At 41.6% G+C, this 26,897-nt stretch overlaps 1 protein-coding gene across 1 annotated transcript in view; it reads left to right on the top strand.

The window, feature by feature from the left end:
- Window positions 1–8,709: 8,709 nt before the first annotated feature.
- Window positions 8,710–26,897, top strand: part of VSTM4 (V-set and transmembrane domain containing 4) — a 38,199-nt gene continuing 20,011 nt past the window's right edge. Inside the window, exons 1-5 of the mRNA XM_068166133.1 lie at window positions 8,710–8,844; window positions 14,057–14,455; window positions 18,173–18,241; window positions 20,265–20,372; window positions 24,825–24,858. Of these exons, the coding sequence (XP_068022234.1) occupies window positions 8,790–8,844; window positions 14,057–14,455; window positions 18,173–18,241; window positions 20,265–20,372; window positions 24,825–24,858 (665 nt within the window). The 5' untranslated portion in view covers window positions 8,710–8,789. The remainder of the gene's footprint in view (window positions 8,845–14,056; window positions 14,456–18,172; window positions 18,242–20,264; window positions 20,373–24,824; window positions 24,859–26,897) is intronic.

The following is a 26,897-nucleotide window of genomic DNA, read 5'->3' on the forward strand; positions in this document are numbered from 1 at the left end:
GGACTTCCCTTCTTCCATCAGACAGTGGAAATAATTTGGTACCTTTCTAAGGCCCATGGGTGTAGCAGTTGTCTTCTCCCTGCTTTAGGAAATAAATGAGGAACTTTGTCTATTGCCATCTTATGTAAGGAGAGAGGCATGCAGAAAAAAAACTCAAAGAAACCAGACACTTTTGTGTGAATTTGAGAGCTCATACAAGGTAATTTTTCAGACTGAAGAAATACAAGCTGATTTTGTAATATGGCAATCCATGTGGCCACAACACTGCTAAGAAAAATATCTGTCTGGTTAAAGGATGCATCCAAGCATATGGTATGTATGGTATGCAAGATGTGGTGTCTTTTATAGTCTTTGCAAAGTATCCTTTCACAAATGGCACCTGAGCTTTTGTACTTAAAAAAAAGAACAGACAAAGCATTTCTTCTGCTCCTTACTTTGTACCTGCAGAGGAAAGAAGATGAACGCCACAATGTCCAACAGGTGAAAGAGATGTGTTTTGCTTGCTAGAGTATCAGCCTATCTTTCACTTCAAGACAGATCCCATGTGTCCTCATCTACGATATGAAAGAAAATCTATCTTAAAATACTCAATGTCTGAAGGACATGAAAGTCAAATACTTTGTTTACTCAAGGGCATGCCAAAAAGTTTTCAAAGAGATCATCTAAGAAACACAAGTGAGGTAACTTTTTAAGCAGTTCATGGACCTGCTGGGTATTTGTTCATTATTTCGCTGCTCAGCAGGAAACATAACCATGTATCTACAACTTCTCCTGAAACTCAAAGTTCAACCACTACTCTACTCTATATAGCATACAAAATTTGTCTGGAGTTTACTGATTAAATAACCTCTGGGAAATATCTTTATGGAAAAAAATCCTTAAGAAACAGTGGATTTTTACTTCTGTTTTTAAGTTTAAAGATCTGGTTTAAAGTTAGCAGCTGCCAAAGTGTAGTGGCACCATTCCTGACAACAAAGTAAAAGGCAAGGACATCTTCCAGGGACATTCCTGAGGTTAGGGAAGGATTCCCTGCTTTTCTGACAACAAACTCTGCGCTGTGGGTGCATGCGTGGGTACTTTGTTCCCAGCCTGGAATGTTTTGGAAAATGCAAAACACAGAGACACAGGATTTATCATCAGAACTTAAGAAAAGCAGAAATACAGGAAAATCTTGGGGGATGTGGTAGAAAATGGAGATAAGGGGGCAAAATGCTGTCTATGTCTAAGTAGGACAAAATAGGCCAGAGTCAACATGTTTTTATTCTTTGAGAAGTGAAAAGCTGAAGTGTCTTTTCTGTGGTATGTTCAAGAATTTAGTACTTCTACCAAAGTAGGTAACACACAGCACGAAATAGTATCAAAGAAAACAAGGGTAGACGAGTTTTCCAGATCTCACTTAGTTCAACATCTTTCTGAAAAGCTGACTAGGTATATGTACACCATTTCTGACAAAATTTCTCATTTCTCATCTATTGTCCTGGTTTAACACAGCCAGCTCTAGCAAGCAAGCCCCCCTGCCTGCCCTTCCCACCACCAGATCAGGAGGGAAAGTAACACAGAAAAGCCTGGGTTGAGATAAGGAGAGTTTAATGTAAATAATACAAGGCACAGCTACCTTAGCTATTTCGCATAACAGCAGAAACAGCAGCAGAAGCTGGTGATAAAACAATCTCCCAACCCCACAGCCTGCCCAGTGAAAACCCAACACCTCAAACCAGAAGCTAGGAGCAGCAACAGGAAACAGGAAGCCTCTCATGTTACAGGCTGAATGTCAAGCCCTGTGATACTTTGCTCCAGCCAGCACTTTCATTTTAAAACTGGCATGATGGCAGCATGGTGCTGAATACTCATCAGCAGGTTCAACTGAACGTCTCATAATGAGAGTCCCTCATCTTCGTATTACAGCCCTTAACTAACCTAATTTTCTAATATTTGATGTTGCTTCCTCAAACTTGGATCCACAGTTTCTCATTCTACTGACAGTGGATATGGATGGTTGTTTATTCCTTCTCTTTGCAAGAGTCTTATGGTATCTGGAGGTCTATTATGTTTCCTAGGTCTCATTGAGCACTCCTAGCTTTTCAGTCTTTCCTCACAGGCCATGTTTTCCAGAGCTGTGATTTTCCCTGCTGGGCTTTTCTCTGGGGTCTTTTATGTTTTTCAAGTTTGGAGTTGATTTCAAACTGTGAACTTCAGCTCTTTCCAAAGGTGAGTTGTGACATGCAGATAGCAATTTGGTTCCACTTGTTAGATAATGGAATTAGTACAAGCTTCAGAGTCAATTTTCCAAAAAGTCTTTCTGGAGAAATCTCTGTAGGTAGGGATAACTAATGCATAGGAATACAACATGTAATACCCGTTAGGAGCAATAACTGAGCAGTTTTGGTTCATATCTCATCCACACCTTCACCTTAATTCACCTTTATCCAAATCCTGCTTTCCACAACCATTCATTTCTCTGCTCAGACACTACCTGCATCTTTCTCCTCAATCCATGGGGCTGGGTAAGGGCAGATCAGAAATACCAGGTGAAGCAAAGGGTGTATTTCCCATAATATTTCTGGCCTGAGCAAAAGCAGATAGGCCCAAGGAATGTATGTAGAAGCCTTTCTTAAGGTGCATCCAGGCTAAATTTGCTAATTTGTAAAATTCGTTGAAGAAACTTATAAAGCTCCAAACATAACCAGACAAATGCTAGACAAGTAAACTGTATCTGCTTTTGTAGTGTGACTTTTTATAAACCATGTAGTGTCAGTTGACCGCAGTGGCTGTTTGAGCATTCCAGTATGGGTTCAGTGATTCTTTCATGATCAGATTTGCCCTAAGAAGTTCTCCCTCTGTAGCCACCAAGCTTTATTCCTATCAGGGCCCCATTCATTACCATGGAAGCCACAGAGCCACCTGATCAGGGAGGAGGGATAAGCTGGCAAATTTCTGTCGCTTCAGCCGAGAAAAAAGTGACACAGGAGCGCATCGTATGGTTCAGTCCTATCAGCAAGGGTCAGAAACACGTCTTGCTGAGACAAGTACTGCAAACCATACGTAGCTGGAAAAGTCTCCTGGGAACACAGCACTGTGTGTTTGCCCTGTCCATAATAATACACTTCTTTAAGTATCTGCTAACAGCCACAGTCAGAAACAGGGCATTAAGCTAGATGGATCATTGCTCTTTCCCAGCAGAGTCATTCTTATAGCCCCTGTTGACAAAGAAGCAGTGGGACATCTCTTAGATTGAAGATCCAGAGACAAATTGTGGATACAACAGGCTGCATGGAAAGCATAGACCAAATTTCATGTGACTTCACAGATAAACCAGTCTTCTGGAGAGGCCTGTGCTTCCCAAGCCTGGCCACAAAACTTATTTGGGGAGGCAAGCAAGCCAAAACAGAACAGCATGGTGCATTGTCAGGACAACTCTCACCAACTATGTGGTTCTGGAGTCAATGACTTCTGAGCTGGGTAGAGTGGGATCAGCAGGCTCATGATGGGTAGCTCAGAGCAATGTAGTCAGTAATGTTTTATCTGGGATCGGTGCCTAATGAGAATGCATAGCCAGAACATATTAATGCACTGAAAAGGCTTTGAAATCCATCTTAGCATGACATGTGCTCACCTACTGCCAGAAATAAGGACAGATAAAAGCGACATTTTAATATCTTTGGAGAACAGAACCGAAACTGCAATGGACTTTTAATGGTCCTCAAATGACACTGCTATGTACCACTGCATGAAGCTGAGGCTATCTTTTGCATGACCATGCGCAGTAAGATTTAATAATGCACCAAAGGATGCAGAGAGTACGCATGACTGAAGCTCTAAACATTGTTGCAAAACATCCACAAGTCTCATCATTTTTTCAGGATTAGCAGTACTCTGCAAATTGGAATCACCAAACAAAGCAAGAGCTAAGAAAAATATACAAACCTAAGAAAAACATACAAACCTCCTCTACTTTTATGCAGCCCCAAACATAAAAGTAGTTAAAAAAAAAAAAAAAGGCAAGTTTCCTGAACTTGCTTTCATTTGTGCTCTTATGTGAAGAAAGTGAAAATGGAAAAACATATTACAGCATCAATAGCAAGGATTTTACCTATCCAGGAATGTATGTCTGCACCCAGGTACATCAGTATCATTCGTAGCCCTGAAAGGAAAAGCAAAAGAGAATGGAGGGAGGACACCTTACAGTGGGGGGAACAAAAAACCTCAGTAACAACATCACCCTATCTAGCAACTTGCCAATCAGTCAGACATAGACATCAACGAGTAAACTAGCCCCAAATACAGTGTAAACATGACATTCAGAGGCTTAAACAGCCTGCTGCTCACATTTTGGAAACTCTTATGTAGTGTCCTTCCCATTGGCATAGAGCTGGATCCACAAAATAGTATTTCCTGCACATTAGTCCACTAAACAGTCATGGAAAATATACAAAGATATAGTTTTTAATCCTAAACCATTTTGTTCAGAAGCTCCAGACTGTTACATTTCAAAGTTAATTTGGCCCAATAAAGGGATGGGAAAGTTTGGATACAGATTCAAACTCTCTCCATGCTTGGCAACACTGAATCAGTTTGGATTTTATCCATCTCTCATCACTGAACATTCATTTGTAATTAGGATTCCTTGGGCAATGGAAGCTACCAGCTGCTGGATTCTGAAGAAGATCTGCCCATGACTCATGTCTCCATGATAAGGTTCTGACAGGCAGGTAGTATCATTGCATGATGAAGTGTGGGAGGGTAATAGCTGTAGCTGCCCTGATCTGTCCAGGTAAAGAAAAGTTTAGAGAGATAGTTTATTGCTGCAGGTGGGTAGCAAACTCCCATACATCACTCAGAGCAAGTATAATTCTCCTTAAAAGTGTAATCACATATGGAACCAGGCAATCCAACTGCTCCAGTTCATCTACACAGAGTGAGAGTTGCAGCTTTACAGAGAGATTTTTTTCCAGTGCTAGAGCACAGCCAAAGCAGCCCTGTGTGAGTTGCAGTGGATGCAACTGTATTCCCCTGCTTAGCCCAGAGAGAAGGAGGCTCAGAGGAGACCTTATTGCTGTCTACAACTATGTGAAGGGAGGCTGTAGCCAAGTGGGGGTTGGTCTCTTCTCCCAGGCAGCCACCAAGAGAAGAGGACACAGTCTCAAGCTGCACCAGGGGAGGTTTAGGCTGGATGTTAGGAAGAAGTTCTTCACAGAAAGAGTGATTGGCCATCGGAATGTTCTGCCTAGGGAGGTGGTGGAGTCACTATCACTGGAAGTGTTTAAGAGGAGGCTGCATGAGGCACTTGGTGCCATGGTTTAGTTGATTAGATGGTGTTGGGCGATAGGTTGGTCTTGATAATCTTCAAGGTCTTTTCCAATCTGGTTAATTCTATTCTATTCTATTCTATTCTATTCTATTCTATTCTATTCTATTCTATTCTATTCTACTCTACTCTACTCTACTCTACTCTACTCTACTCTACTCTACTCTACTCTACTCTACTCTCTGCAATCCTGCTGTGTAAGGGCAAGCTACAATTCTGCCTTCAGGAATCCTGCAGGAGTTTTTGGAGAGAGATTTGGGGATGCTAGAATGACCCTTCAATAGAGGAAGGCAGGTTAAGAATAGAAACCAAGGAGGGAGGACATGACAGGGAAAGCCAAGAGGCTGTGGTTACCTTTTGTTATAGATGTGCCTGTGCAGAGAGGTAAATGGGATCTACAAAGCAAGTTTCACCCAGAATGAGGGAGTCTGATGGTTTCAATTGCACTGCCCCCAGAGAGCCAGAGGCTCCAAGCTCTGCATGAGCAGGCATTCTGAGCTGTGTCAGCTGCACTGAAGTGCTGAGTAGCACTTTTCTCAACAGAGCAGACCCGTTCTGGCAGGAAACGAGGCCACGTAGGTGCTGCCAAAGTTGAGAAAGCCATATCCTGCATGTCAGAGGCCCCACTTGTGTGCGTCAGCACACTTACAGATAAGCTATGGGATGTGTGCTGGCTTACAGAGATGTGTGCCTCGCCTGTGGGTGAAAAAGGGAATTGTACTGCATGCTCACTTGGCCTCAGGGATTTTTGTTGCATTGGTACACTGTGATGGTATCAGGTAAGAGGCAACAACGAGGCGGAATAAACACTTTACAAAAGCAGAAACATCTCTGCTGCTATAAATGGGTTGAAGTGTTGAATGTTAACAGTGAAATAATGCAAAACACATAGTTGCAACCTTTCATGCGGGTTGTCCCAGTTCTATTAGCAAATTCTTCCAATCCAAGAACAAAGGAAGCTTACAGATCACCCAGCTGCAGCCCAGAAGTTGGAACCTACTTGCATAAAATCATCCAGCAAGTCAGCAGCAAATCTGAGAAGATGGGAGGTCAGCAGTCTATTTTTCCTTACAGCTCACTAGCCTGGCTAGTGCTGTCTGGCTTATGAGTATAACCCAAGAGATTGGGATAATGTAGAATTATTACATTAGGTGCTGGGTTGCCTAACAAATGCTGCTGGTGGTACACGTTTGTAGCAAAAGAAAGACTTACACATAGAACTTCATAGGTCCTGTTCCCAGCTGTGCAATGAAAAGTGCTCCTTTGGTGAAAAAAGCTAAAAGAGCAGAGTTAGTTTATGCAATGACAACTATAAAAGACTTTCAGCCTAATCCACTTTTAGAAGTACATTCTGAAATGTAAAAGAAGTAAGTAGCACTTTTCACGTTCTTACATTATGGAAGAACCTTTGGGGGGGGGGGAGAGGAGTGAACCAAGTAGTTCTACACAAGAGGGAACCCACAACACAAATGGAACTGAAAAAGGTACAGAGATCACAAGCTGCAAAACAGAAAGAATATGTTTGCAGTAACCTGTCAGGCACATGAAGCTGGGGAAGCCCAGATGTGCCTCTGACTCTTCTTCTATCTAGCTTCTATCACAGGAAATGCATCTTAAGAATCATTCTTACCAACTGATCAGTCTAGCTCTGTCCCAATGCTCATTAGAGTTCTTGATGCAATTAAAGGAACTTAGTGCCATCCATAACTGGGATGGTTAATAAACAGTGACAATAATTGATACTAGTACCCATACTACATCTTTTAGCTCTGGAGGGTTAGGCTGTCCTTACTGTTATCTTTACATCATTATTTCACACACACCTTAAAAGATCAGTAGACTGAAGGAATTAATGAGAGACATTGTAGTGAAGCAGTACTGAGACTAGCAGAATTATATGAGAAAGTCTTAAGTGTCCATCTATCCTAGTATCTTTCCTCAAATAATGGCAAGCAGCAGAAACTTTGGCAAAGAGTATGCAAAATCAGTCATCCCTGGCTTCCCTCTAAATCAGCAGTCCAAGGACTTCCTGAGATGGAGTTTCCACAAGGACCAGCAGATTAAATGATTGCTGGTATAGGGTTTTTGTGTGTGTGTGTGTGAATTTGGGTGTTTTTTTAAATTATCACTTTGATAGGATTTCCCATTGCTATGTTAAAGGATGAGACACAAATCTACAAATCTTAATTAGCTCTCCAGGCAATACAACTTTTAACAATTCCATTTCCTCAGGCCTGCTGATTGTTCTGTGCATGATCCAGACCTGTCATTCTCTTGTGAGAAGTGTTTGCTATACCGACACAAAAGTCTGTCCCTGAAGAAAACTAATTACACATTAAGGTGTTCAGTCTCATAAGCATCGTATGAAGAACAGGCTAAATTTTCTGTAATGCTTAAAAACAGACATGTATTGTCCTGCCTAAGTGACTATGGGAGAGGGGTGGAGTAGCTAAATTGGCGCTAATCGCCCTATCCAGGGTAGCAGGAATGCCAGTGTGTTTGTATTATCAGTACTTTATGCAACATGAATACTAAACCCAGCTACAACCCATCATGCTTACTGGTAGAATAATTAAGCACATCTCTGGAGATCTGTGGGCTTTCAAATGAGAAACATTTTTAAAAGGTGCAAAGGAGAATGGCAGGAGTAGACTGCCAGCTGTCACTTTCCTTGCCTTTTCTGGCCTAGAAATACAGCAATATTGGACAAAATGAGCACAGTAGCCTTGCAATGATGCACCTTAAGCTGCTGTTATCAATTAAGAAAGACTTTTTCTGAGAGAGGGTGAATGTCAGAGGTCAGTAGTTGTGCTGTCACAGCAGAAGGCGAAACTCATAACACCAGAGCACTGTGTGTAATGTCCTCACACAGGTGTCCAAACATCTTCCAGCATCCATCCCCATGCCTGTTGGTGAGGCAACTCCTTCCTGCCAGACCTCCTTGTCCCAAGCTGCCAGAAACGCAGCCCATGAAAGGGGAATCAGCTGTTAACCATAAATGCCTGGAAATGGTAACCCTATTCCATTTAGGGTAGGATGAGGGGGATGGCCATAAGGGCCTGTAAAATTGCAAACACCTCCAGGATAGCAGAGAAGATGCATAACAGAGCCTTTCTCACCCCACAAGCCGGAGCTCCCAATGTCTCACCTGCTCCCAAAGAGGCTGCTCTGAAAGGAGGTTGGGGAACGCACAGGGGGGATTACAGAGACTGCAAATGAAGCAGCCGTAATTAACGCCACAGGGGTGAGCTCGGTGGGGAAAAGGGAAAGAAGGCGAGAAAAAGAGGAGGAGAGCTGAGTAGGGGGGCAGGATAGTGGGAAGAGCACAGAAGTCGGGAGGGAAGGAAGAAAACTGAAGAAAAAGGAGGAGAAAGGGGAGGAGATGAAAGGCAAAAGGAGACGGGAGGAGGGGAGAGGCCGGGGAGGAGAGAAGGGAGCCAGCTCGGCAGAGAGGGAAGGGACGGGACTCGGCGCCCCGCGGGCCATGCGCCTCTTGGCCACGGCGCTGGCCGCCCTGCTGGCCACAGCCCCGGCCCCAGGTAAGCGGCACCGCGAGCGAGCAACGGCCGGACCCCGGCTCCGGCAGACTCCTCTGGGTTGCCCGCGGGAGCCCGGGCTCCGCCTTGGGGTGATGCCCGCCCCTTCGCGCTGTGGAGCTAGATCTGCCTGCCCCTTGGCCCCGCCGTCGGCACCGGGAAGGGGGTAGGGCAGCAGTCGCAAGCTGCGACAGCTACCGGGACTCGGGCACCGGGAAATAGCTCTTAGAGAGAGGTGTTGCAGCCCAGGGAAGCCAGGCAGGTCCCCACCGCCCCGCTCCACTACAGCCGGCGGGGTCCTGCTGCGCCGTCCCGGTCCCTCACCCCGCTCTGCCGCCGCTTATCTGCGTTCCCGGCAGCCGCGCTTCTACCAGCGACTTGATCCGCAACTGTTCTTTTAAAAAAGAAAACCCTTCCCATGCAGAAGTTACGGGATCGTGTCCTCTGCCAGGCTTCTGTGTCAGGCGGGACAATATTGAGTTGCACCGTAGAAACTATAGTCAATGCTGAGGCAAAGGAAGATATGGGGGATTTTTTTCCACGGGTGCCGAAATCCCATAGGCATCCAGTGGAAATGGAACCCATATGTTGCTTGTCAAACCCTCCTTTGTTCAAGACCTTTGTGCCTCCAAAATTAAAGGTGCATTGGCCAGCGTTATGTCCTAAAGCTGCTACAAGTCCAGCTCTGAACTCCAAGGTGCAGTGCGTATTAGAGAGGTGAAGAAGCCCTGTTCATTCAAGGTTAATAAAAACGTTGTACCTGAATCTTCACTTCAAAAGAGCAGGAGATGGTGGATGCAAAAGTTTAGTTCAAGTCCATCTTTAGTCACTGCAGAAGCTTTCTCCAAGAAGGAGCCTCTGACTTGCGAAACTTGCAGACAGATCTGTTGAGCTGGACCTGCAACAGCTGGTTGCTTTTGATGATTTTGCTAGCCCACTACTAATTATTTTCGTTTAAACAAAGAACTTTTCTTCTTCCTGACTCATCTGCTCTTCTAACTTTTTAACTGTAGAGAAGTCAAAATAAAGCAGGCTTTGACAGTATCATTGTTTCACAGAACAAACTACAACACGAGTAAAGGCCATCCCATACACTTCTAGTCATGCAAATCTGAGATCAGAAGGTAACTACCCTGATGGCACACTTCTGAGTTCTTTAGCTATCATCAGGGGCTGAGGAAAAATGTCCTCTCAGTCCTGAAGGGTCGGTTGTAGATTCTGCATGTCAGTCTCCACGAAGAAAGAAAAGGGGCATATGTCTACAAGCAGCACTGCATAGGAGCATCTCTATGGCCACTCTAAAACTGCTCATCAAATGTGACGGTCCAACAGTCACTGTGGGTCCTTTGCTATTGTTCCAGCGCAGACAGAGGGGACAGCCCTGTCATAGACAGATTTCTGGCTGCTAAAAGTATAATTTGTTGCTCTTGACAGGGCTGTGAAAGCGTTTTGCTGTCTCGTAGAGCAGACAACAAAGTCCAAACCTGGCTCATATTTGGAACTGAACTGGTGTAAGCAGAAATGGACTATTTTCAGAATACAATTTTTCAAAACAGATTTTAGTCTGCTGTAACCTACCCTGACTCCCAAAAAGTGAGACATGTAGGTGAAGAGTACCAAAGAAACAAACAGATAAAACATAAGGATAGGGCCAACTAAGTGATCTAGTTGCAAATAGGAAAGGCATGTATCATAGTATCAGTCAGGGTTGGAAGGGACCACAAGGATCATCTAGTTCCATGTTTTATGATACAGCACGCTGCAAGGGAATCCTCAGGTCTTTGACTCACTCTCACACCTTTCTAGAAGTAGTTTCTCTTTCTAAGCAGAAACAAGATGAAAACTCTTAGGATGAGCTCCACTTCAGTGGCTACATCATGTTATACTGGGAAGGCAGGAGAAGAGAAAGAGTGATTCCATACCTGAAGCAGCAATCTGAAGTCTAGAAATTCAGTGCTCTGTGGGCACATAACCCTACTCTGAAATTTTGGAGGAGTCTCCTGTCTTGGCAAGGAGCTCACTGTAACAGTAAACATCATGTTGGGGCTGATCCAGTGCCTGTTAAAGACAGGAGGAACATTTCCACTAATGTTTGGGAACCTCAAATGAGGCTTTTCCTATCCACATAAAAAGAAAGTAAATACCTCTTTTCTCCAAAATCCACCACTGTTCTTGCTCTAATGGCAGTGAGAGGATAGGGTCAAGTGGAGATTTTTTCTGTTTTATGTTCAACATAGTATTAGATCAGATCACAGTAAAAGTGTCAGGAGATTTCCCAAACTCTCTCCACTGCTGCACTTGTACAGCCACCCCAATGGGAGCCACAGAAGGAAGATAAGGAGATGGGTTTCTGCTGGTCAGACAACATGAAAGACACAAAATTTGATATTTCCTTATTAATAGGCATATCGTCAGAGGAAAGGTAGAAGCCGTAGGTATAAAATAACAATGTTTGTATGAGTGTAAACAGCTAGAAAGAGATCAGAACTTCATGTACAATGTGTCTTTATCTTCTTTCAGAGGCTTCCATCATCACTATATCCGTGTTCCTCTGTATTTTCACTTATGTACTTTTTGGCACTGTGTTCTGCCTAGTTTTGTATTAAGCAACAATTCTTTTGCCTTTTATTTTGGGACTCTGTTCCACATTTAATCCTAGCCAGCTTTTTCAAGCAAGAAGTTCAGATGTCAGGAAAATGACATAATTGTTTTTCTTTACAGTTTTCATGACATGTTCATAATTTCAGTAGAAAAAAAGTTGTGCCGTTTACACAAACCACATTTTAACAAAAGATTTGTTAAACATTTATAACCCAAAGAATAATGAGAAACTTGAAGAGTGTTGAAATTGTTAAACTTATTCCTATGTACTGAGTAGCACAACTTTCAAATTTCATCTTATCTCAGTGGCAGAGGCAGCCATCTTATCTTCACATTTGTCTGCAAAGGTTCTGAAGTAACTGGAGCTTTATGCCTTAAAAACGCCTGGTGGTACTCAGCTTTAATTTTAAATTTCAACATCCTGTTCTACTTGTGTGATTTCTGCAATCCAAAATAATCTCTGCATAAATTGCACACAGAAACATCATGCATGCATAACAATATCAATGATCTAGGCCACATTTAGCTCAAATTCTAAAAACCTCAATTCTTTATATATTTTTTTTCCAAAAGGAAAACAATAATGTCTACTTGGGAAAAATATACAATTTATTAGAGCTTTCTACTGAAATGACCCAGAATAGGTATTACAGTATTAATTTTCAGAGAGTTCTTCTCAAACAGCTGCATTGAAACTTCTTTATTTAGTGATTTACTTTATGGTAGGTGACACAATTCACCACTCCACAACTCCACTGGGGCTATAAAACCATTGCCTCTCCCTCCAGTACTCCTTCAGAAATAGCATGGAAATACTGTACTTGATTATTTTGAAGTTAATGTATGTTTGCATTTCAGAAGCTGATGTCAGACAAGAGTCTCTGCCAAAATGCTCATCCTCTTTGTTAAAATATTCCTAGCTATGTATTAGAAAAGTGTCCAGAAACGAAATAAATCTTTCTTCCAGAGTTGCAGTTCTCATTAGTATTTGAGTGCAGTATGTTCACCGAAGAGAAAGCTCAATATTAACCTTTTGGAGGACATTTCTTGCATTGCAGGCAGTGTTTGCTCACTAGTGAAATATGGGTCTCTCTCTAGTGGATGCAATCAGACCAATAGATTACACATTATCAGTCATTTAGGGAACACATTGCCACAATATACCATTGGTCAAAAATCGATCAGTCTCTGATATGACTAATAAGAACGTTCTTAATGTACATTAGGGAGGGAATAAAATGAGTGTCGATTCCCATGGCTCAGAAAATCAGTCCATCATAAATCAGTTAGATCAGGAAAAAAAAAAATTCCTATAACTGCTATGAATTTCTTTCAACCTTCATCTATGCTGGTCATGGTGAGAAATAAAACAGACAAACAACTGGTCTAAGCAAGGTTTGTGCTGAAGAACAGAAAAAAGTTAGAAATGAATGGAACAGTGGAATAATAGTTCATCCCAATATAAACTCATGTCAGATTTTATTATGCAAATAATGTCAGATTAATTTAAATTTGTAGTTAGAAGGACTAAACTGACAGATTTAACCCAGGCTTAAGAAGGCCGTTTGATTATGACAAGAGGAATATTACTTAAAACAGAGGCAATGAGGAACTATAAAGTAAGGAGTTTGTTGTGAGCATAAGACAGTAGTCTTTCAGTGATCATCTAAAGAACAGGATAATGTAAGGTTTGCACAAATGGTGTCTAAAATAAGCAAAAAGAAGCATGGAGGTTGAAATAATGTGACTGCATGAGATTGGGATAGCATGTAGGAAAATCTGAGGACCAAATAGCAAAAGTGGAATAGAACTTATTAAAGACAGGATTAGTAAGAGTTTCTTTAATACACTAGGAGTTAAACAACAAATGACAAAAGAAGGGAAAGTACCCAAGAATATTATTTAATTATAAATGGCTGTATAATCACATATGAAAATATCATGAAAAAGGGACAACATAATTCTGGGATATACCAGGTAAAATACACTCCAGTCAAATATGTGGAGTACTGTGAATATTTCACAGGGCATTGGAGAGCTTCTTTCCAGACACTGTCTGTAATTCCAGTCACTTACATTTAAAAAAAAAAAAAAAAAAACAACAAAATAATTACAACCAAACCGCAAATTTAAACTGGAATCAGTGCAGAGAAGGGCTACTAAGGTGAATAAGGAAACAGAGTTTGGCTTCTTTAGCTCAAGAAAAAGAGGAGAATAATATTTGCACTTAAAGTTGGAACAGGAATAAAGGCATAAACTGGCCAAACAACTTGACCTGAATATCATAAGAAGAGTGCAAGTGGTTAGGAGAGCAGATCATGGAATAGCTTTCTGAAAGACATTCCTGGCTTTTGGACACTGTGACACTGAGCCTATGATTTCAGCCCTATCTTATTAATTATAACAGCAAGAATACTGGAGCAGACAAACTGAAGAAGGGCTTTGTACAATCTAACATTCACAGAGAGGCTGAAGACATCAGGTTCTAAAACCTCATTAGTTTGCTGCACACTGAATGCTATCAGTTTACCTTCTGTGGACTTGCCTACTGGGACAGATTATGGTTCTATTGTGTCAATATGGAGGATTCTCAACATCTTTCTTTCCTTTGCAGATGTTTGTGAGGCTTTAAATGTGACAGTCTCTCCAGGACCAACAGTGCAATACTTTGAGGGAGATAATGCCACCCTTTACTGCCACATTTCTCAAAAGAGAAAGACAGACAATCTGCTGGCTGTGCGGTGGGTCTTTGCTGCATCACCAACCCAGGAATACCTGATGATCAAAATGACAAAGTTTGGATCTGTCCAGTATTATGGAAATTATACCCATCATTTCCACAAGCAAAGACTTCATCTTCTTAAAGAGAAACATGGAACTATGTACAAATTTCTTATTCTAAGCCTCCAGCAAGGAGATCAAGGACATTATATATGCAAAGTCCAGGAAATTGGCAAACACAGGAATAAGTGGACAGCATGGTCAAATGGCACAGCAGCTACTGAAATAAGAGGTGAGAGACTACTGACTTCAATTCTTCATTTTTCTTGTCCCATGACCTCTTTTTTTTTTCTTACAAGTTAATCCGTAAGACATTTGAAGTTAGATTATTTTGAAGTGTGAGGTTATCTTAAAGTGTTATTTGTGGATATGACAAGAAAATCTAATACTCAATGTCTTTACTTACACATTACAATTTAAACATTATTCAGCCTGTAATAACACATTGGAAGTGAGAAGATTGGTAAATTTGTTGAAGATAATCTGTTTCTTTTACCTTTTACCAGAATAGCAGTAATTAAAACTCTCTTACATTCAGCTACAGGACTCTACAACTTTGCTAGTGGGAATAAACAGATGCTGTTATTGTTCAAATACAAAGAGAAACAGAGAGAAATTTACTTATTTTCTGAAGTCTGTGCAGTGGGTCAGCTAGAAAAAGAAACATTGTATTTTAGATCTATGTTTTGCCTCTCAATTAGTGTTTTTATTGCTTTTAGTTCTAGTTTAACAATAGTTGGTAAGTAGCATTTCTACTATCACATTTGTGCTTTTGTTTATATCACTTGTAGGCAGGAAGCAGAGCTAAAAAAGCAGTGACCAGCCATCTGGTATTGCACTTCAGATAAAGAAATGACCAGTAATGAGAGAGAGTTTTGAACCAAGACAGAAGCAAGCCTTCTCTTTGGGATGGTTCAGCTCAAGGCTAATACAGCCACCATATCCACACTTTCAGAGATGGGTGAAACTGGATTTAGAGAGCAGACTGCTTTGAAGGGGTGGTTGAGCTCAACAGTTCTGCTGTTAGTGCTAGCTGGCAAACTAATCCTCTGGTTGTGGCTTTATAAACAGAAAAGTTGATTTCCCGTGGGGCCAACTCTAAAGATAAAGGGTGGTCCAGAGGCCTGGAAAGTCAAGAAGCTTATCCAGCAGTCGCAGAAAAACTTGGAGGAAACTGCTTCATGGAGTAGTTCAATAATATTCCTGTTCATGCTAAATTTATCCTTGTGTTTAGACCCAAGAGGTTATTCCTGTAGATAGGAAATGCCCTAGCATTTTCTGTGTGACCTATCCTGGCATGGGAGTTGGACTTGATGATCTTTTGAGGTCCCTTCTAACCCCTAACATTCTGTGATTCTGTCAAATCCTAATCCCACTTATCTACCTCACATTTTGGCAAAAATGGCCCTAGCTCTCTTCTGAAACCAGTTTTAAAGTGAGGGAACTCCAATGACTGTAGGCCTTTTCAAAATGGGTTTGAACATGTTTTTGTAGTCTTAATGCAAAGCACATTCCCTCAACACCATCTTCACTGGTGTCATTCAGGTTTATGTATTACTTTTGGACTATAAACACGTCAGAAGGAGAAATGTGAAGGTGAAAACGACTCTTTTTGAGTGTATGATTTTTTGTGGATAACTCTCAGGTATCACAAGCTTTTGTTTAGATCTGTCAGAAGTATGAGAGCAAAAAATGCAAAAACCACAATATAGCAAGAAAGAAAGAGCAGCTTCATATTGATCAGCAATAGTTAAACTTGCCTTGAGAAATCATGGCATTAACATAGAAAAATATGATATAGCTGATAATTACTATCAACGGTGAAAGACACTAGTAATCCAAAGCCAAAGTTTTGCTTGGATTAGTATCAAAGACCATGGATTGATTTTAAACAACAGCAAGAAAATCCTGGTCTAAACTATTTGGTCTTATTATACATGGAAGACACATCTGGAAAGCTCCCAGACATTCATATAGGATTTCCTGTGCTTCCTGATTGCAGATGGTCAGAAATATAAATTATGAGAGAGCAGGACCCAAGTTCAAATGGGAACTCCAACCCCTTAGCTGTCTCTGACAGGGAAATGTCCATCCCTCCAACACCCACACTCCAGCTTTGCACACCAGCCATGCTTTGTTTGCACAGAAGACCGCAGCATTGAGACTTAAAATAAGACTTCACCGTTAGACTCCTGAATAGAAATCACTAGAGCAATCACTACCATGGATCAGAAATGTAATCCCACAACCAAATGGCATCTGTAACCTGTAACTTTATATCCTAAAGAAACAAAGACCTACACGATCATGCTGTCAGCTAGTCTGCATCCTTTTGAATCCATAGTCTGATTTCAATGGTCCTAAAGATATTGAAGTTACACAAATAGCATGAAATTTGCAGTATGAACTTCCTCTAAAAATCTGTATGAACAAAAAGAGTAATTACTGTTCTTGTGTTGTCAAGTGCCCAGTGACCTTCCACACTGTGGTCAATAACTGGGGCTCCTGGACATACCACAGGAGGAGGTCAGTACAGAGTTTATCATGGAGAGGGTAGCCATTTGGGTATGGAATGCAGAATTCATCAGCTTTGCAGGAGAAATAGCAGTTTCTTGTTTTATTTATGTTGTATTTTTTCAATATTGTTTATAAACAAGGAGGAATAAAAACACTAGAGCCCAACATCTGAACTCAGCCGTCTGACTCTCTAGAGGGTATTAAGTTTTACAAGCACTGAGCCCATGTTGAGTGGCTGGAGCCAAGACACAGTGGTTTGTCTTGTAACCACACAGGGACATGAAATAAAACTTTACTGCATACATGATTTAGCTCTACAGACTTCAGGCACTGGCTTGCTTCATGCTTAGCAGTTGTTCCAGTGTTGGGTAGATAGGCAGGTATTGTATCCTTGTCTCTTTAAAAGTTACTACACAGAAGCCAAGTTTTGAGAGGAATAATAAGAAAAACAGCTCATGAGCAATGCTCTTACTTGGGGTCTCAAGTGTGTTCTTTGAGCATTTTTACAGGAATTTTCAGGGCGGTACAACCTACCAAGGGACATCCACAAGAGCTTTGGAAGGAAGGTAACCTGGGCAAAATCAGAGGCCTACAGAGTCAGTCTTGAAGCTGGGGAAATGTTACTGTGTTGGCGGAGATTACTTCACTCCCAAGCACTGCTAGAATGACTTCACTGTTTTTAAAAAAACACTGTGCCTAATGTGGCTGGCTCCAAGTCAGTTGTCAGAGCTGTGTCTTTCAGGAAAGCTATTGCTCTTCTAATTCTGTTGGTTTTTTTGGTGTTTGTTTGTTTGTTTGTTTTCTTCCCTTAGCCTCTAAGATGTGTAAGTAGACCACAGTGTTAAAAAACCTTCTTAATATTTATGGCTACAAAGTAAAATAAATTGGACTCTCTTGAGCAGAAGTTGTTCATCTTCTCTCTCAGATGTAGCCTGTTTTAGGACAGAAACACAAACTGCAACTCTGAGTAACATAATACAGTGTTGAAATAAAACCAGCTACCTTAATAACAATTTTTAGCCTGGGATATTCAGACCATCCTGACAAAACTGTTGCAGACCTTGCAAACCCATGGTTACCCTATTCTAAGGCTCTTCTAAAGTGTATTTCTATTCTCTTGCTGTTCTTTGGTGTATTTAACTTTTGGTTGAAGTGCCACACATTGCATCTTCCTAGAATAAGATGACAAGGAAGGAGTCTCAAGCCATACAGCATTCATGGGGGGTGCCAAGCCAGATGAGATTTCCTGGAAGACAGTCTCATAATGTGTTTTATAGCTGAAGAGTTTCATTGGAAGGTAATCCTCCTGTGAGATGAATCAAGAAGTTTAGGGCAGAATTATATTTACTTCAAGAGGTCTCAGTATTGTGTGCTGCACATTTTCGGTTCTTGCCATGTCTTCTTTGTTGGGTTTTTTTTCTTTTCCCCCCAGTGATTTCATCAAGATCTTCTGATGATCCCATTTTTAAGAAAAACCATGAAGCTTGGAAGTTTTTTGAAGGTAAAGATGCATCTGACTGCTACTGGTGCTATACAAGCTGTCAGTTTTGTTCAGTGCTGCAGGATGACTAAAGTACCCCACTCAGAACCAGTTTTGCTAGTTCCTGTGCAGACACAGGTCTTGCCTGAGAAACCTTAAGAGTATGAGGGTTGCTGGAAGAAAGAGAATGGAGGGCTCCAGTTTCAGTTTGTGATATATTTGTTACAGGCAGTGAGGAAATAGCCTATGCCTGGCTAAACATGCAATCAGAATCATAGAATCATTAAGGTTGGGAAAGAACTCTAAGATTGTCAACTCCAACTGCCAACCCAGCACCACCATGCCCACTATCCCATGTCCAAAGTGCCACATCCACACGTTTTTTGAATACTTTCAGGGATGGTGACTCCATCAGTTCCCTGGGCAGCCTATTGCAATGCCTGACCACTCTTGCAATAAAGAAATTTTTCTTAATCATAGAATCATAGTATTGTTAAGGTTGGAAGGGACCTCAAGGATCATCTAGTTCCAACCCCCCTACCATGTGCAGGGACACCTCACACTAGATCAGGTTGCTCAGAGCCACATCCAGCTTGGCCTTAAAAACCTGTCTGAGGAGGTACCAAACATGTCTGAAGAGGTACCAAACACTCTACACTCCTACTAGCTTTAGAAACTGAACACGCTCTGCACTGGAAGAGCACCTTAAAGCTCCCTTGAGTTTCCAGGTAAACAGTATTTTCTGTGTAAATTAGTGGACAGCTGTTCAGAAGGCTCAAATCCAGAATTTGCTCACAGTTGAGTCTCCCTCCTCCTCCTCCTGCCCCAGCTCAGAGTACCAATGAAGCACCAGTACTGCATTTGCAATAGCTGTACTGCCTGCTAGAGCAGGAGTACTTGCCTGCAGGATGGCCTTGATTCTGCTGGTAGCCTTGCTCTTTACACCACACTTTACAAACTATATTGTACTGTGTCAGAGTTACAGAGCAGAACTGCAGGTCAGGGGTCTAGTTCTAGCAACACTCTTTCCTACAAGAAATTTTGACTTCTGAGGCTTAGTTTCCTCTCTGTGAAGCAGGATAGAAGCCAATATACCTCCCTAAGGACATTTCAGCACATTAAAGAGCAGAGCATCCTTAAAGCATTCTATTCAGAGTTCTTGTAAAAGCAGAAGTCATTAAAGATTTCTTCTTCTGAACAAAATATTCCATCTTGATCTGTCATAGTACAACTCCTGTCAGCTCTACTGGGAATGTGTTGTGGCACCTTAATGAAAGCCATAAATGGACATTGAGGCTGTAGACTGAAAAAGAAAAAAAAACCACCAACAGCCAAACAAATAAACCAACCAAACAACTAAACTCCAAACCCAAAACCAAACCAAACAACCAAACCCCAACAACAATAACAAAAAAAACCCAAAACAAAACAGAAACCCAAACCTAAACCTGAAAACCAACCAACTGACCAAAACCACACAGAAATTTGAAGCCAGTGCTGCCACCAAGAAGAAGCAATCAGCAATCACAGACTTTTTTTCTTCTTCCTTAGTCACTCAGCACTCTCCTCATCACCCTGGTATTTTTTGTTTTGTTTTGTTTGTTTGGTTTTCCTTTTAGAAATGAAACAAAACAAAACAAACCAAGTACAGCTGTTTGAACTGAGAAATAATCCAACTGAAGTCCTTTTGTTTGTAGGTAGCTGCAACAAAAAAATAAAGGGGGGGGGGGGGGAGGGGGAGGTGAGGGGAAGAAGAAGCCCTTAACCAGGCCTTCCCTCTCAAAAGAAAACCCACTAAATCCTCATAGGTGTAATTACACCGACTTTCATTTATGGAGACTTCAAACAAATTTTACACTGGGCAGGGTAGTATGTGAAAGTTTCAAGAAGGTTAAATTACTTCTAAATTATTACTCTATTTTTTTTTTTTTTTTTTTTTTTTTGGCTGGGGTCTATTTAGAGCTTGTAGATGTAAATTTTTTCTGTCCTGTAAGTGTGAAGCATACAGCTGCAACACTGACTGTCATCTGTACTTGGTTTTCAGATTTGTATGTGTATGCAGTGTTTGTGTGTTCAATAGGAATCATCAGTGTCCTGCTTTTTACACTTGTCATTCTCTGTCAGTCACTTCACAACAGGAGGAGATCCACAGGTGAGTGAAACGTTATACTTGCTGACTTCAAGGTGCTTAAGGGGGAGGGGGGGGGGGCAGAAGGGCAAAGCAGAAAAATCAGTAAAATCCTTGATTAGAAAAAAAGACATATAAATTACTGTTAGACAAAATATTTCTGCCTGCAGAATTAGAACAAAACCGCTTTGCTCTCTTTGAATAACTATTTCACTTTAAATTTGCTTTGGACTGTTCAAAATCTTTTAGCTTTGCATAAACAAATTGAAGTTTGTGGGAACTTCTTTCAAAGCAAACAAAGTGCTGTATCATGAAATTACATTCTGATCAGATGTAGCTAGACATTTACACAGGTATTTAGAGGGGTTTCAAGGCAGTCTTATTCTCAAGCAGTCATATTCTCTTCTGTTTTCTTCTCCCTAACTAGCTGTTGATTGTCTTTGGAACATAGGGGTTGTTATTAGCACTCTCTCATTTGTATCATTCTCTGGAACTAAATCATCATTTTAATCTTTCAGATCTGCCTTTTCATTATAGTATTTCACAATCAAAGGCTACTGTTCGATTGTTCTTTTCTTCAGAGAGAGTTTCTCAAAGAGGCTACACCTGCATGAAAGCAGCCCTGTTACAATAAATGCTGCTATTTCTGATCTGTGGAATAGTCAGTGCAGACTTGACTTTTATTTTAGTGGGCAAGTAGTTTTTTTGCAGGTGTATACAATCTGTGAGGCTGAGATACCAGCATGCTTTGCAGCCACTGTGTTAGAGGAGAGCATAAGCACATCTCTAAACAGAAGCTTTCAGAGAGAGTTTGGTTCATGATTTGTTCTGTTAATGGCAGGAGAAGATTGTGACTTTACTGCCTCTTCAGCATTACACACATACCACCATGAAGGAATGAGTGACTCAGATACACAAAGGAGAAGATATATAAACCAAATGTAGATGTATAGAAAAGTCCTTGCCAGACCACAAACACATTTCACGCAGTGGTTGTATCTTCCCAGCAATCTGCTCAGTAGAGTGACTATGATTCTTACTGAGCCCAACAACTCTGCCTGCCAAGAGAAAGGAGCAAGATCAATATTATTCTTCTTACCCAGTTAAGTGATGAAAAATGTTTTGTGCCAAGTGAGTACCCACACTTAAGTATGTTGGTCATGGTGAATCACCCTGAAGCTACAAACACTACATGTTTTGATGTATCCTGGATTTTTTGAGCAAACATTAGGCTAGATTTTACTTCTGTTTTTGTTGATTTATGCTGGTGTAAACATACAAGCAGCTTGGAGGAAAGGTTTCTACACTGAACCAACACCAATGAAATATAGAAATAATACAGAATGCAGTATAGAATAAGCATAGACAACAGAGAAGTGATTTCTTCTGAGCTGCTAAATCCTTTCTTCACTACCCTAAATAATTACAGGCTTCAGGAAATATGTTTTTTTTAGATTTTGAACATCATCCAGTAAACACATGGATTCAGTGGAAATATAACAGAATAATGCTTAGCAGCCAGGCACTCAGTATCAAGTAAAATCTTGGCACAAGATTTTACAGGCAATTTTTTTTTCTAGGACCACCTGATCAGAGTATTTTCCATAGTCATGTTAGTTGTCTCAGAATCCAGTCAAGCATCAGGGAATCAAAGTTTCTGAATCAGCCGTGGAAGAAGTGTCAGTGACAGACACAATCTCCACCAGCACCATACTACTTTTTCTTTCTTCAGCCTCAGCTGTGGCAGCAAGCTCAGCCTTTAACCTCTGCCCCAAGCAACAGCAGCTCCTTGGGAGGTACATGAGGTACAAAGAGTCCCCTCCTCTCTCAAAAATACCTCTACCCTGCCCAAAGATATCTTCCAGCAATTAGGGTCTGACCACAAGATACCAAGTGTGTCAGCCAACGGTAATTCTTTGTCCTTCAGACTGTTAGAATAAAGTATCTCTCCTAAAAAAGCATTACAGTATCACAGTATCACAGTATCGCTAAGGTTGGAAGAGACCTCGAGGATCATTGAGTCCAACCTGTCACCACAGACCTCATGACTAGACCATGGCACCAAGTGCCACGTCCAGTCTCCTCTTGAACACCTCCAGGGACGGTGACTCCACCACCTCCCCGGGCAGCCCATTCCAATGACGAATGATTCTCTTGGTGAAGAACTTTCTACTCACCTTGAGCCTAAACTTCCCCTGGTGCTGCTTGAGGATGTGTCCTCTTGTTCTGGTGCTTGTTACCTGGGAGAAGAGACCAACCCCTTTCTGGCTACAACCACCTTTCAGGTAGTTGTAGAGGACGAGGTCACCCCTGAGCCTCCTCTTCTCCAGGCTAAACAATCCCAGCTCCCTCAGCCTCTTTTCATAGGGCTTGTGCTCAAGGCCTCTCACCAGCCTTGTTGCCCTTCTCTGGACACGTTCAAGTGTCTCAATGTCCTTCTTAAACTGAGGGGCCCAGAACTGGACACAGTACTCAAGTACTCATTACCTTACCTCTTCTCCATCCCTGGCACTCTGTACTTCCATCCTGGGCTGAACTAGGCAGATATTAGTATTCATACAAAAATGAACCTGCAGTGAAATCATGAAGCCCATCCTGCCTTTGGGAAAAGAGAAAAGACATGGACAGCAAAACAATCCTCCCTCAGCATCACCCCAAGCATCCAGACACGCTCTAAGTACAGCCTTCTTTCACCGTTAGCAAGGTGGTCACCATGTAATCTTCAGAGACCCTGCAAGTGTGGTTCTGCTCTTCAAAGTGAAACAAGGTCAGGGGTCCAAATCATTCAAAACTATCTCACCTCAACTTGGGCAAATTTCTGTCAGAGCTTTTCCCTGGACCTCTCCAGTCTCCCTACCTGTCACAGAGAGACCAGCAGCTCCCTCCATTCTCTCACCATTTCAACCTCCTCCCCTAATTCCTCAGCCCTAATGCCACAAGGAGGATAACCTAAGCTGCCCTGCCCTGCCCTGCATGCCCTGTCCTGCCATCAACACTGCATATAAGGAGTGGAGGCAGACACCTAAGTAAACACAGGGATAAGAGGGAGGGAATTCTCTGCCCAGCTCTCTACAAGAACAGCCCAACACAGGACAAAAAGCAACTACTTGCACTAAAAGTAGATTTTAAGTAGATGAAGCTGGAGATAATCCCCCTGGAGTGTCTGTCTGCAAAATCTGATCATATCCTGGCTCATTTTAGGGCTGTGACATGAGAAGGGTAATAACTGAACCCAGTTGCTCATCAAAGTTGCTCTCTCAAATTGATTGCACTGTAGCTGGGGTCTATAGCACAGGGCAGCCATGGGATGCTGTGGGAAGCAACAGTGGTTGCAGCTGACAACTTCTTTGTGTTTTTGGTAAAAGCCTATGCTCATTTGTTACAAGAGTGCTTGTTCTTCCCAATCCCTGTTTCAAAGGCTTGGAGTACTTACTGTAGGGGAAACCAAAATAATCCATACCTAGAGATGCTCAAAAGCATCTAAACAGTGTGCATGAGCCCCTTTACTCCCAGGGGGCCAGGCCTACTGTTCTGTATATCTAAAAAAGACCTGATAGACAGAAGCACCGCTTTGGCAGGCTTAGTCATGGCCCCTCTGCTAGCCCCAGCTTCCCTAGGAGCTGTGTAGCTTTTGTAGAATGGGAGAATTTGGATAAGAGTAAATAAGAGAACTTTCCTGCAAAGAGGGACATAATCATCTATGAGCACTGCTTTTGTTTTTGTCATGGCCTTTTAAAGAACAGAGTATCTGTGTTGTCTTCAACTTCACATCATGGCCCAGGGATACACTCTCTTTGCCCTCTGAGAAATAAGATCACAGTAGGTAGACCTGCATGTCTCTGCACTCAGCATGTGGCACAGTTTGAGCAGAGTGCAGAAGTCACTAAGCCACAAAAGAGCATCTTAATAGCCTTGGCTCCTAAAAGACGAGGGAGCAAGGAGGGGAGTAATGCTGCCCTTGCTTAGGACTACTGATTCAAAGTAATATGAGGCAGAAGACCTTACACAGCTCACACACATGGCTATCAGGGCAGTGGCTGGACTGCACCTCCAGTGTGATCCCAGGAGGCAATCCCTTTATGCTTTAGGCCACAATCTGGCTCACATTATGAACAGCAGTGGCTCCTGTGAGTGAATGGTTTATTTCAGGCTTCTGGAAATAAATAGAGACACCACAAGTCTTCAAAGTAAAATTACTGGCTTGCTGTGCTTTTCCTTAGCAAGCTGTCTTTTGGCTGGGCTGACCACTGGAATGTGTGTTGCCCAGCACTTCCACAGCAGATTTTGGGTGTAGTTTGATACATTCCCCTCTCCCAAGCCTGTCTACATCTTTGAGTCAGACTACTCATAACAAAGCATAACAAATTGGCAACTCCACAGTCTCAGCAGCACAGCTCTCTCTGCAGTGCTCATTTATAACTCATGAACTGTGTTAGTTTGAAGCCACATTTGCTTTTTTTTTTTTTCCTTCAACAGTGAAGCATTACCTGGTGAAATGCCCCCAGAACAGGTAGGAGATTACACGTCTCTTTACTATAATCCAAGGCTCCAGCTCTGTTTTTGTTTTGCTATCTGTGGTGAAGGAAACAAGTAATGTTTTCCAAAATGCCTATGGGATGATAAAGACTCCTGGGTCCATGACTCACAAACATGCCTCCAAGCCAACATCTGCTGTGCGTGATGAGGGAGATCTACCTGGGCTGTCTAGATGTAGGTTCTGCAGATGCTTCAGTGGCAAGCCTCTCTTCGAGGCTCTGACTTGCTTTCTGGAGAAACCTACTTTCATCCTGTGTGGCTTTCTAGAGTTTCCCAACATTTCACCAGATGGTAGTGACTTAAACCCTCCATGTACCTAGAATAAATCACAATGTCATTCAGTGATTCCTGTACCCAGGAACAGGATGTGAGGTTCAAAAGCATAGACCTACAGTCTGAAGACAGTCTGAAGACCTGAAGACTCCAAAGTGATGGGAAAAATTTTGCTTCTGCTGTGGTGATCATTCATTGTCCCTTTAAATACCACTCACTGCCAAAAGTTTCTGATTGTGTGGTGCTATTAAACTGATTTCCACCGTATGATGTTCTTGAGATATAAATTGTGCTGGAACTGTAGTATAAAAAGGATGACAGGAGTATTTTACAAATGAAAATTATCAGAGGGATGCCTTATAACAACACAGAAGAAGATCTGTTTCCATTTTCAGTGACATAAAACACGTTTCTAGCCTTCTGCTTTAAATTCAGTATCATAGATACTATTTCTCTTAGTATCTTTGTAGATACTATGAGATTCAATGCCAAGTATAGCATACCCTAGATCCTCAAATAGTGTAATTTTTAGTGCATTCTCATGGGATTTCCACTCTATTCAATCTAACCAACACTTGGATATAAGTGAAGTCACAACAAAGCAACAGAGATTTCAGGAGAAGCCAGTACAAACAAACTTCCATGTTATTCATGGGAAGATCTTTATTCTGTGACCCTGACAAGCCATTGCACCACACCAAACATTCACAGAAACAACTCAGCAGTTTTCATTTTGCTCTAGATGTTTTCTTTTTCCCCTTTATTGACTGTGGGATAAAGCTGGAATTATGAAACAGAAAAAGAAGGGGGAGTGTGAGGAAATCAAAGTGAAGTGGTAGAAAACACAAAAAGGAGAAAAATGACACCTGACTGAAAAGATGACTCCAAAAAATGGAGCATGTCAGGGAGTTGAAAAGATTTATAGTACAGAATCTGCCTCTCTGGAAATAGGAAATATAGTAATGATACTACTGCAAGCACTAAACTTAGGAGGCTGAATAGCAGGGAGGAAACAAGTCAGCATGATTTCTTCACTGTAAAATGGAAGTAAATGAAACACATGACTCCATACTGATAAATATATGGTTTTGATGTACTTTGGTGTGACAAGATATGCTAAGGAAAGCCCTGATCCCACAAATGCATGTCTAAAGTACATTGAATTCAGGGCTTTAAAATTGAATTGCTGTGAAAGTGTTACCAGTGTCATCACTTTTTATTATATTTCACACTTGGTACATTTATTTTCCTTTTGCTCAGAACATAAACTGTTAATTCCTTTAAACACATTTCGCTTCACCTGCACATTTGGAACCAAGCCCCAGTGTCTTAATGGGCATGAGGCCAAACTGATGAGCTAATTTGCATGAGATTCCTGCCAGTCAAAATGACTATGCTGTGCAAACTTCATCCATGATTCAGAGGCCTAACTCCAATTCCCTTAGTGATATTTCAAACTCAGAGCAGAAACTCAGTTTCAAAATTGCATTAATAGTCCAGAGTCTGAGAAATAATCTATACTCCCACTGTGGTAATACCTGAGCATCTTAAAATATTTCATGTCTTGACATCATAATGATGTTTTTACTTAATTGGAATGTGAAACACAAAGGGCCTGAGTGATTTGCCCCAGGTCTTATGAAATGGCTTTGGTAGAAAAGAAAATTAAATCCAGACTTCCCAAGTACAACAAAGTAAATATTTGGTTTTGCTTTGCTACTTAACCAGTAACAAATTAAG

The sequence above is a fragment of the Melanerpes formicivorus genome, unplaced genomic scaffold, assembly GCF_026170545.1.
Source record: "Melanerpes formicivorus ecotype bairdi unplaced genomic scaffold, bMelFor1.0.p_v2 SCAF_98, whole genome shotgun sequence".
Classification (NCBI taxonomy): Eukaryota; Metazoa; Chordata; class Aves; order Piciformes; family Picidae; genus Melanerpes; species Melanerpes formicivorus.